We start from the raw sequence: 12,916 nt of genomic DNA, 5'->3' as shown, positions 1-12,916 counted from the left end.
ACCAAAATGTGCCTTCACGTTTTGGAAAAAGCTCACTCTCCCGACTCCCTGAAGTGGGTAGTTTTGGAAGCATCACAGAACTCATCTAAATTGCAGTTATTCACTAAGGAACAAAGATGGATACACCGTCTATCCTCAGATGTCAGAGGGTTGAATGATGATATCCCTTGGAGCTCCATTAAAATCTAAAAAGTTGCATTTACTCTATTCTTCCACCTTGCCTTGGTTTAAATTACTTTAAATTACTCCATTGAACGTCAGGGCTTGGTCTCTGCTGTTATTCCACTACTACGTTAATTTTGCATCTTTTATACAGCGGTATTTACTCCAATCATTAGTTGTTCTACATACTCTTATCAACTAACTGAATTGATCACACCGATGAGCAGGATGATCATGTTTCACAGAATAACTCCTGTTCTTATCCCAGAGATCTAAAATTCTTTCCTGGGATTACTGGCGCTTTATATATATATATTTTTTATATTTCGTTGTCAAATTAAACCACTCCATATTGGTATACGATATCACCAACACCACTAATATATTAGTACCAACATCAATAATCAAGGTCATCCCTTGCTTTCCACGTACTTTTCGCCATCACAAGATGGCCGCTGCTATTACTTCTCTTGAGCCTTACAACAACCCAGGCATGCTATACCACACCTATCGACACGTGGTACTATGAGCATTGAAAAACTAAGGAGGGACTGACTCGTACACCTCCCGGACCCGGTGGACAGGGAAGGTCGTCAAGCCAGCGTAACGAGAAACCTCTGTAAGTAACCCATGGCGATTTTTGTACCTCTGTTCCCGGTACTACTGACTATTGTTTTTTTTTTCCGAAGCCGGCGCTCCTTTTTAATCCACTTAGTCGTCCTTTCCTTACCCGATCAGAGTGTGTCTTTACAGTCCTAGGAAAGCCCTGACTTCCTAGATTTAGCAACCAAGTTTTAACAACACGCTAGGAAACCTAGCCCCTCTCCCCTTGTTGTTCCTCGAACATGCTACACTTACATTGGACAGCTGTAACATTACAAATCTTTTCCTTGTACTTCACGAGTAAGATCATTGGAATTTCGAATGAGACATTTGTTTTTTCCAAATGTTTTTTCCATGTCTCTTTATATCTCCAAAAACATTTTGGATTGGTAACACCAGCGTCAATGGCGTTTTTTAATGTTTCTTCCTTTACCGCTTTGAATAAATAAGGTGCCACTAACCATTGCTGCTCCTTTACGCTATACTTTCCTCAGATAGCCTATACATTTTACCTTTTCTGCTGGTATTCATGAGTAAGACTACTGACATGACAAGTGAGAATGCTAACGCTTTTATTTTTCTTCACATCTCCAATGACCAACTGTGTTGATAACATCGGTGTTTAAAATGTTAGTCAGTGGTTCTATCTGCTTTTTTAGCCTCATTGCTTTAGGAGCATTGCGCTATGCACAAACCACCGGGTACAGATGATGCCTGGGGATTTTACTGATTAGGGTGAGTACCCTTTACTATCCCTTGCTGCCACACAGGGGCTTAGAGTCACTTTAGCTCACTGTGGAGTTTTACCACCTGTTCACTTTTATTGTTGTTTTTAGCACCATAACTTTCACGACACGTGTGCTATTAATTAGGAATTAGAGTCACTCTGAGATGGTATCTAGGCTGATCATTTGCTATTGTCTTAAAAGAAATTTCTTTAAAAAACCTTTTTTTCTCCCTATATAGGTAGATCCAGACACATTAGCCTAGAAGCATTTTAACAGTGAGTAAATAACATTACCACGAAAATCATGTGTAGATAATCATCCATTATCTGGTCCTGAAGAATCGCTCGGATACTCTTCCATTAGTGAGAAACATGTCGACCCACACTTGTTAGAACAAGGGAACACACTATATGAGACATCATACTCAGATTAGTGCCTTGCTCTTATATTTTTAATTAGGGTAGGAGACCCCCAGAATAAAACTCTTACTTCGGCACTCCCAACCCTATTTTATCTCACTTCATCTACACAGTATTGGCCCCATACCCGCACATCATCATACGGCTATTGGATAAAAAGATCTCCGCCAAAGAGCCCCTAATTTTAGGGAGCCCGTCGGGTATTGCACCGCCGACCCGACGAGGAGCAGCCCAGATGATGAAGCATGACACCTGCAAGGGTGTGTGAGGGCATTACTATCCAAGATTTTGGATTCCCAATATATTTCCACATCATTGGAAGTATGGGATCTGTGTCTCTTGTGACTGTTTAAATTCCGACCCATGAGGAACAGCATAATTTCCTTTTGATCTAACGTTTACACGGGCACTCCTTTATGCTGGACCTTCTGCTCCCCTTTGAGCAGTAAAAGCCCCTCTAGTCCCCTTCTTTTGCTTTTAATATATGTATGTCACCCCTACAGCAAGCCTTACAGCCCTAAGACAGGGTGCATTATATTACATGTGTGGACATATCTGCATGAGCAAATATGCCCTGGTGCTGTCTAGTTCAATTACTAGATGGTACAAGTGAACAGGGAAGCTATCTTAACTATAAGTACTAGGCACTGGTCATCATGAGTTCCCAAGATACACGATGCCTTCACTGAAACCTTTGGTGTTTGGTATCAAACACCTTATCTTAATAACTCCTAACTGATGCCAGTAATAGATTTATTAAGACACACACACACACACACAGAGGGCAACTCAGAGCCGGCCTCAAAAAATCTACTTGCATACTCACTATGGAGAGTCAGATGTTATCAGGGCAAACTATTTTTAGGGACTACTGGCCTGGTCTGGCCAGAGACTCCAGCTGACAAAGAACAGGAGTTATTATAATTTTAAAAAGTGAACGAACAATTAAGATGCCTTTAAATCTTGATACATTTGCTATGAGTTCCAAGACATAGTTCAGATGTCAGCTTATGTTGGAGGGCTCAGGGGTGTAGATGCACCACGGGTTTTCTTCTCCATGGCGCAGGGCGGCTGGATGCAAGGGTGTCTTTTGCCACCCACACCTTACCAAGCCACTCGTGGTTGGGGGAGGGAGGTCTCCGTGCAGAGGCTGCAGGCGATGTCGGGAAGTCCTGGAGGAGTCAGCCCACGGTGGACTTGCTGTGACTCCCTTGGACTGGGGGGCCACTCGGGCCGTAGGCGAATGGTGCAGTGGTGGTTCCAGGCGTCGAGCTTCTTTGTCCTCAGCAGGCTTAGAGTCTGCCTTGGGAGTTTCTTTTGAACAGAGCTGCTGTTCACAGGAGATCTGGTCTTAGATGAAGGCAGTCAGTCCTCCCGGGATTTCTGGAGATCACTGGCTGCAGGACAAGGTGACTTTTGGTCTCTGGATACTGCAGACGGGACGGTAGGGCTGGTGCCAGGTCTGTCCTTCTCTGCAGCCTCCTCTGTGGGGAGTCTTCTTTCGTCCTTCTTCTTCGTAGGTTGCTGGAATCTGTCTTCTTGGTTCAGGACTGCTCCCTAAATACTGTATTTAGGGGGCATTTTAGGGGTCTCGAGGTCAGTAGCCAATGGACTACTGACCTAAGGGGCGACAACAACCTTGGTGAGCTCAACCCACGTGTAAGAGTGGGCACAATCCCTAATCCTGATTGGAGAGTGCCTGCCATCTCAAGCTGGCAGGCAGTGAAGAGTAGGCTTCACCTCGCCTCCCCCACCTGAGGGGTGGGGTTGGCAGATGTGGGCACACCTTCTGAGCTGGCTAATTGTCCCTGCCGAAAAGAAGGGGAGACAGGAAGGAGGCCTGCTCCTGATAGCAGAAGAGGCTGGGGAGGGGGTCGCATTACAAAGGCGGAAAGGCCTTTGAAGCTTCCAAGCCACAGATGGCTCTTCCTGGCGTGGGGGAGGTGTGAACACCTCCGCCCAGGAAAGGCTTTGTTTCTGTGCTCAGGGAGCGAAGGCTCCACTCCAAGGGTCCAGAAACATGTCTCGTAGAGGCATGCTGGTGTGTACCAGTTAGGGAACCCACCAGAGGCTGGTCGTTTTTCAGGGGGCATCTCAAAGATGCCCCCTGAGTGCATTTTACATTAAATCCCAAATTGGCATCAGTGTACCTTTAATGTGCTGAGAAGTGTGATACCAAATTTCCTAGTTTTCAGTAAAGCCATTCTGGTGCTGTGAAGTTAGTAATGACAAACTCCCAGCACCATATACTCTTAATGGTATTACTGCACTTACAATGTCTAAGAATTGGTCTAGATAATGTAGGTGTACAGGGCTTATATACATGTACCCTCACTACTGGTATAGTGCACCCAGCTAGAGGGGTGGCTGACCTTTGCCAGGTCAGTGGGTTATAGGCATGGCACACAGGGATGTGTGCCATGTCGACTCTTCACTTTGTGCTGCACCAAAACACGCACCCTCCAAAGGCAGTGTGTGTGTGTGTGTGTGTGTGTGTATAAAGGTACAGGCCTCTAAGGGTGGCACAATAAGTGATGCAGCCCTTATAGGCCTTCCCTGGCCACAGTGCCCTTGGCCAGAGAGGTGACAAATGGGGGTACAAGGTACAGTTATGGGAAAGAACACAGGCCCTGGGAACCTGACTGGCAGGGACCCAGTCCACATTGAGTCAAAGTTCATCAGTAGTCTGGCAAAAAGTGGGTGAGGGGGAGGGGGGCTGTTGGTTACTGCAACAGAAACCCAGCTTCCTACAGAGTCCACCATAGAAACAGGTGTTCCCAGCACACAGACATCTAATGCCAGAACCCAAATACTTGTCTCAGGAGAATGCTGGTATTAGTTTCTCTAGAGGCACTGTCTGCAGTGTCCAGAGAGCACCTAACGTTCGCATTATAAATGATTTTCGCTTTGTGTACGACCTCCATTCCAGGCTTTTTGAAAGCACTAGGAAGGTGCTTTACTAATTCCCCATGTCCTACAAGTGTTATCTGTCATACCTTGACAGCAACCCAACACAGTTGGCTATGCACCAGTTTGTGGCAGCGCCACCAATCAACATTCCCAACCACAGAAGAACCACCATGGCTAGCCCTAAATGTCGACACTGGAGCAACATATCTGAGGAGGATTGCACTTCTGCCCTCCACAAAATCCAACCAGAGCTCACCGGCCACCTATCCAGCAACATCAAACAACTAGATCACCGTCTACACCAAGCCCCTCAGTCAGCTCGTCCCTCTTCAACATCTACATGACGCTACTGGCATCCATCATATGTACACACTACACTGACAATTTACATATTCACCTACATCGATGCAACACAACTGATATTGTCCCCCACGAAACACCAGGAACAACTTCAATTCGCGCATTACCGAAGTGGCCACCTGGATGAAGTTTAACTGCCTCAAACATAACATGGACAAGACAGAAGTGGTGATCTTCAGAAAAAGAGAACTCGCTGTCGGACTCAGTATAGTGGTCTATGGATCTTGGACCCACCCACAGCACTTAAGCAAGGAACCGTGGGATTACTACAAGCAGCATGCTGTACTTTTCCACCCAGGTTAACGCCACTGCAGGGGCCTGATGAGGCTGAAAAAGATATTTAAGTGGCTAACCAGCAACACCTCAGAAGCTGTCACCCAAGCCGTCCTCGCCAGCAGAGTGGACTACGAGAACACCCTCTACGCATGAATTACCAACCAACTCACAAAAAGACTTTGCACTGTTTAGGACGCAGCAACGAGAATGGTCCTCAAAGTCTGATGCCGGCCTTGCATCACACCATTCCTAAGGGAACTACACTGGGTACCCACACATAAGTGCAAACAGTTCAAGCTCCTCATCCGCAATTACAAAGCACTACATAACACAGGTCCAGCCTACCTGTACAGCCGCATACAATTCCACCAAGCACCTTCACTCAGTCGAACTCTCACTTAACATGTGCCTCACATACCATGCCTTCTCGTAGAATACTCCTACAGCATGGCCGGACCTCCCATACAACATTAGAGCGTCCTCGTACTTTCTTGAATTCCACAAGAAGCAAAAGACCTGTCTCTCAGAATAAGGCCCCCAAGGACTGCCCACATACCTGCAAAGCACCAGAACACCCTCAAAGGGTGATCTGGAATTATAAAAATTCACATAACATAAAATAACAGATACAACAGCAACTCACTTGCTTACGGCATCAATTGGCTAGCCTTCTTTGGCAGGGGTATCCCCTGCCATATATACATGCTCTTTAACATAAGAAGAAGCATGACATGCAGCTTTGTTTTTGTGGGATACAGCTCCAACGACTGGTCATCTGGACAGTCAATGTTATAATTGTGCCACCTGTGTCATCCGTTGATATTAGATCCTCACAAGCTTCTGGCTGATCTGAGTCGAATAGATTGTCTGGGAACTGGGACTGAATAGCTCAGAGTGGGTGTGAGGGTGTGGGCTCCCAGGGTTTTGTTTTTTATGTGACTGGAATACATTCTGAGCTCTTCTAAGATTGACGCCTCGAATGTGCGGTGACGTTTTTTGGGATCATGTTAACCAGATGGAGGTTGCTATGCTAAAACGTGACCCGAGACAAAATCTGCTGGTGGTTCGCTCAGCATTGAGGATGCTCTCAAGTTAGAGTTCAGATTTTCAGAACTCGAGGTCGGCTTTCTGGGACAAGATGGCAGCAAGTGGACCAGACTGCCAAGGCCTCTTTGGAGCTCTCTCTGGGCTGTTTCTTGCCCTGGAGCCAAGACTCTGTTTAAGGTCGAACCCAACAGGAAAGGTCTTCTAAATGTGTTGTCTGAAAAACCAAGGAGTGTTCCTGGTATTGGGCATACGCGTCATCATTGGCCCTCAAGAAGAATGTTCTCCAGAGTCATGGGAAGAGGCATAACCTGGACTCTGCACCCCAAGACTCCAGAGTACAGGGTGGCCCACCTCTTTTACTATCACTGTGGGTTCCTCTACAGCTTCGATGCTGTGTTCTATAATGTGATAGTGCTATAATGCACCCACCCCAGATTACTTCTGTGTCAGATTGTCTTTATACACCGGAAGTCCTTACAGGCTGAACAGGTTGATTCTTTGTAGTCCCTCAGGAGACAGAGGTTATAGACCCAATGCTGGTGAGATTACTGTTGCATTAAGGGCAGTATATAAAAGGTGCATTCTCCATACGCTCCCGCTATGAATCATTCTCATATGGCATGGTTGCAAAGTATTCAGTTCAAATAGATTCCAAAGTGGTCGGCCGTCACCAATGTTTTGTGCGCTGAGGGTAGATTCAAGTGTCCTGATGTAAAAAAATGACACCAACACAGCATTAACAGTCCTGTAGCAGTCAGCGATGGGCCCAAATCGGAAGGTGGAAAAAGACAACCACAAGGTGCAATCTACGTCCTGGTGAAATTGTGTGTTTCGGCTTCACTAGTCACCTCAAAATTAAAACCTCTACATCAAAGAAAAACAGCTTGCATTGTTCTCGACAAACACTAGATGGTATGAGTGTACAGAGCAGGTGATCTACAGCAGCATATAAACATTTCCCACACAGGGCAATGCTAAATAACACATGATGAGCCCAGGACCACAGCAAATTGCCTCAGAGTTAAAATAAGTACATTTATGTAGCTGATTGTGAAATATTAGGTAAGTGTAGCAAATGTGTTGATCCAGATTTCATGTATGTATGCATTGGTACCTATATAGCACAAATCAAGCTATGAAGCAACAGAGTTGGAGTGCTGTACATTACGTAAGGGGTCGGAAGACTATCAACCAGATTGTGTACATCAAGTTGGAAATACACAAATACATTTTATAGATATTTAGGCACAGGGTGATTAAGTGATTTGTCCAGAATCACACAATGTTAATCCTAGCGCCAAGGCCGGGATTCAAACCTGCGTCCCCAGGTTTCAAGAGTGTCAGTTTGAGCCGCTAGGCCACATCTCTATGTGCAGCACTGACTAACACAACAAATATGGGGAAGATGTGCAGACAGAGCTACTGCACAGCAGGACATACCTCAGCTTTGGATTTCTTTTCTGCTGCCATCAGTTGCACTTTGTCTCTCTGCTCCTTGGGAGCCGAGCGGTACATGTCCAGAAGAAGCTTCATCTCCTTCTGACTCTCCTGAGCTTTCCTGCCAGTGAAAAGAAGAAACAAAACATTAAAGGCCTGAAAAGAGAGAAAGGGAGCTGTAGAGAAAGAACAAGAGAGTCTGAAGACCAGACTCTTTTCAAAGAGCACCCACCCCCCAACACATGAGATGAATCTATGGATAATGTCCCTCTCCGTAAACAATCACGAATCGCATCTCAGGGTTCACATACGCTGTCCAGAACTCCATTGCTTTTATCAGATACATTTGTACAATACAAGTGCCATTAGTTAGTGTACACACAAGCACACACAGGGGTTCATCTTGATGGTGAAAGAAGTGGCCCATATACATTTGGGACACCAGTGCGTTGTGACTTGGCTTTCTCTCAGGGGACTAGAGTAGTTAACCAATAGATGCCCTGGGCTCAGCGAACCAGTAACAACTGCCCACTGCAGACAGTGAGAGTCGGAAATCCTGCAGAAATGTGCACAGTTTTCTGATCACAGTTTAAATTAGGAACCTGTTTCGGTATGTCATGATGAATATCATACTGAATATGATGCCACATGGGTACTATGTCATGCTAGTGTGGGACAACAGTTTCCCACAACCATCATCACTCAGCCAATCCCTGTCGAAATACAAGTCAAGAATACATAAAAGAGAAGTACTGTTTTTTTTTTTAAACAGACTTTTATTAAGTTTCATGTAAATACACACACATCCCCGCCGCCCATTAACTGGGCGATAGCGAAGATCAGAAGGAAGTACCACCAACAGCCCATCAATCTCAGCCTAGACCCCCATCCAATGTCCCCTAAAGTATCCTCAATTCCCTGCTGCCCGTCTTACATGTACAATCCAATGCAACAGAGTGGAACAACAGTCCCCCCCCCCCCCCTCAATAACTTCCCCAACACAGCCCCCCCCACTGCCACCCTCCCAAGCATGTCGCCAGCACTAAGCTAACCAATAGAACAGATATGCCTCGCAGACCACCTCCCACGCTCCCCATCACATGGGATACAACAATGAGTCGAACAGGAACATCAGGAGAAACCACCTATCCTGACCCCATGGTCCCAGGGGTCCCCCCTCCGGTTCACCCTCCCTCCTGCGATGGAGAGTTGCTCAAGTGCCCACTGCCTCGTCCCTCTCCTCAGAGACCTCCTCACCCTCTTCTGGAGGATGTTTGAGCAGCTCCAGGAGTGCCACCCATGCTTGCGCCATTTCCTGAGATTTCTCACTGCCACTGCGCCGGGCCAACTGTAACCTATAGTTCCCTTCACTATCCGCCCACTTCACCATCTCCCTGTTCCAGCGCTCCACGCTAGAACCCTGCCTCGCCTTTCAGTGAGAAGTAAGTTCTCGCTTAGCCAGGATCAACCCCAGGTCTATAAACCGGCTGGTAACCTTAGTCTTGGTAGTGTGTGGAAACCAATGCAGCAAGCAAAGACCAGGCGACATCACTAGCTCTCTCTCTGTCACAGTCAGCAGGGCAGTCATCACCTCCCGCCAAAAGTCTCCCACCCGCGGGCAGTCCCAGATCATGTGCAGAAAATTCGCCCCACCCTGGGCACAACGGGGGCAATCACTCGACCCCCCAAAGTACTCAGCAATTTACTGGGGGTGAGGTAGGCCCTATGGAAGATATAAAATTGAATGAGTTGGAACCGTGCATTTCGAGAACATTTCCACGGCCTCTCCACAATCGCCTCCCAGGCTTTTTCTGCAATGGGTTCCCCTAGATCCGCCTCCCACTTGAGACGCAGCTCCGTCAGCGGTTTGCGCACGTCACTAGTGATCCGACGATTAAGGCAGGTCACCGCTTTAAAAGTTCCCGCTGCCATCACTACATATTGGCAAGCGAGAGACGTAGCTGGCTCCACCAGTCCACTGCGCCAATGCTTCCTAATGGCTGCAGCCAGGGCAGCATGCAAGAGAAAATCCACCCATGGGAGATCATGGCGCTCACAGAGGTCCTGAAAGGGAAGAAGACCCCCGTCTTCATAGAGATCACCTATGGCCGTGACTCCCGCTTCCTCCCAGGCTAGCAGCTGGTTCCAGTCTCCCCCATGAGGCAACACCTCGCACATCCGCAGCGGGATCTCAGGAGCATAAGGGGCCTCTCCACGTGTCCTCCTGACCAGACGCGCCCAGCATTTTCGGAGCGACAATATAGCACCTCTCAGTGGCACCCGTAACAGCACGCAGGACAGGAGGTGCCAACTCAGATCCGACCCATCCTGTTCCTCCGGCCACCTAATGTGTCCCGCCACCCATTTCGTGAACCACACCCATTTCGTGAACCACTGAAGTTGCGCCGCATGATAGTAAGCCTCAAAGTCCAGCAACGCAAGGCCCCCCTCCGCCCTGGGCCTCTGCAGGGTAGCTAACGCCACCCTCCGTCTGCCGGTCCCCCAATGAAACCCGGTAATCAAAGTGTTCAGCTGTGTGAAGAGTCTACTCGGAATCCAGACGGTGAGAGTCACAAAATAATAAAGAAACCGAGGCAAGATGATCATTTTCACCAAGGCAACCCTACCAGCCACCGACAACGGAAGGGTCCCCCAAAATTCAAAGCAGGATTTCACTCCCCGCAGTGCCCGCCCCACGTTACCCTCCAGCAGGTCATCGGGATCATGATAAATTTGTGTCCCCAAATATGGTAAACACCGGGGCTCCCACAAGACATCCCCTATCCTTGACCGATCCAGCTCACCCCGTCTGACTGGGAACAGACACGACTTATTCCAATTCACCCTAAGGCCCGCCACCCTCCCCAAGGTCTCCAGCAAGACTCGCGCGCCTCTTAACGCATACCCAGTATCTGGCAAAAACATAAGGAGATCATCTGCATACAGCGCTATGTGATGTACTTTTCCCTCTACTACGAGCCCTGGGAAATACCGTCCTGACCTGGCGTGCGCCGCAATGGGCTCTATTGCCAGAGCAAACAATAAAGGGGATAGCGGGCAGCCCTGTCTTGTTCCCCGAGCGACCATGCAGGCGTCAGAAATCAGCCCCCCCCCGTCCAGACCCGTGCAGTGGAAGCACTGTAAAGCAGTGCCGTCCACTGCACGAAGCTTTCTCCCAATCCGAACTCTCGCAACACATTAAAAAGATAGGGCCACTCCAGGCTATCGAAAGCTTTTGAGATATCAACCGCAAAAATACAAGCTTCTTCCTAGTCATAGGAGTTGGACCCCAAAATGCGCAGGAGTCTGCAAACATTCATCGTAGTATTGCGGGAGGGAAAAAACCCAGCTTAGTCCGCATGGACCAATGCCATCATATGAGGCATCAAACGACTGGCCAAGATGCTGTTTAAGATCTAGTAATCGAGATTGAGCATCGCTAAGGGCCTATAGGATGAACGATCCCAGGCAGTTTTGCCCAGCTTAAGGAGGGGGACTATGAGAGCCTCTCGCGTGGAAGTAGGGAGGGCACCTTCCCGGCGCGCCGTGTTATAGAGCGCCATCAAGTGGGGAGCAAGAGCATCCGTGTAAGCTGCATAAAATTCAACGGGGAGCCTGTCCGTCCCCGGCGTTTTGTTCCTGGCCATGCGCTTTATGGCACTGCGTACCTCTCCCACTTCAATATCGCAGCCCAGCACCTCGGCAGCAGCAACCTCAAGTCGCGGCAACTCCACCTTAGGCAAAAAGTCCTCATCCCCTGGCGTCCCAGGTCCCAATCTACTTAGATATAACTCTGCATAATAATGCAGGAAACAAGTATTAATGCACTTCTGGGTGAGAAATGCCTCCCCTCCTGGTCCCCTCAGCTCCAGTATCTGTGTACCCCTATGCGCCGGGTTTGCCAGCCAAGCTAACAACGCCCCCGCCTTATCCCGCTTCACATGTGCCTTATCTGTGTATGCCTTGAAGTCAAAGCATCGCAGCCTCTCAAGTTGGACTGCAAGAGCCCCTTACGCCTCAAGCAACCCTGCATGCTTGTCCGGGTGTTCCGGGCGCTCCCTCTCCTCCTCGCGCAGCCGCTGCTCCGCCTTCTGCACATCCTTGAGCAACACTCTACGGGTTCCAACCACCTCGCCTATACATCGCCCCCGAATTACTGCCTTGAACACGTCCCATTCCACCACCCTAGACGCTGCCGTTCTGGTGTTAAGTCGAAAATAGTCATTAATAGCGAACCCAATAGTATCCCGGAACACCGGGTCCTCTAAGGTGTCCGGACAAAGTCGCCACGTGGGGATGGCGGGACGATCTCGCAGCCAATGCAAGACTGTCAACAGTGGATTATGATCCGACGCCGTCCTAGCTAAGTATTCACTATGGACCATTGCCCCATGGACATCGGGGGAGCTAAGGATCGAGTCCAACCGAACATGTAAGGCATGTAACGACGAGAAGTAAGAATAATCTCTGTCAACTGGGTGATGTGCTCTCCAGGTATCTGTCAGCCCCCACTGTTGCTGCCACTCCTGCCGCACTTTAGCCAACCGATAGACCGGAGAATCCAGGAGAGGGGGATGGGAACGATCCAGCGAAACATCAGTAATACAATTAAAGTCGCCACCCAGAAGCACCGAGCCAGTCAACCAGGGGGCCAGTTTGCCAGAAAGGCGTGCAAAAAAGGAGGACTGATTTGAGTTCGGAGCATAGATACTACCTAAAACAATATCCTTACCATCTAGTCGCCCCGCCACAACCACATAGCGACCATCCGGGTCGATCACCTGCCCAGTGCTTTGAAACGGCACCCCCGCTCGGATCCAAACCAACACGCCCCGTGCATATGCCGAGTATGTGGTACAGGACATCTGCCCCCGCCATCTCCGTTGCCGTGCTAGCCCCTCCTGTTGGCCAGGTGCGTATCCTGCAACAATGCTATCTGCACCCCCCGCCGACGAAGATAAGCATGAATCGTAT

General features: G+C 48.5%; 1 protein-coding gene across 3 annotated transcripts in view; it reads right to left on the bottom strand.

The window, feature by feature from the left end:
* RNF20 (ring finger protein 20) overlaps positions 1-12,916 on the bottom strand; it is a 217,566-nt gene that overhangs the window by 88,723 nt on the left and 115,927 nt on the right. For all 3 annotated transcript variants that reach the window (XM_085651686.1, XM_085651687.1, XM_085651685.1), the window contains exon 14: positions 7,946-8,063. In XM_085651686.1, the coding sequence (XP_085507812.1) occupies positions 7,946-8,063 (118 nt within the window). The remainder of the gene's footprint in view (positions 1-7,945; positions 8,064-12,916) is intronic.

The sequence above is a fragment of the Triturus cristatus genome, chromosome 4_1, assembly GCF_964204655.1.
Source record: "Triturus cristatus chromosome 4_1, aTriCri1.1, whole genome shotgun sequence".
In the NCBI taxonomy this organism is placed as follows: Eukaryota; Metazoa; Chordata; class Amphibia; order Caudata; family Salamandridae; genus Triturus; species Triturus cristatus.
This window is presented reverse-complemented; position numbering and strand designations above follow the sequence as displayed.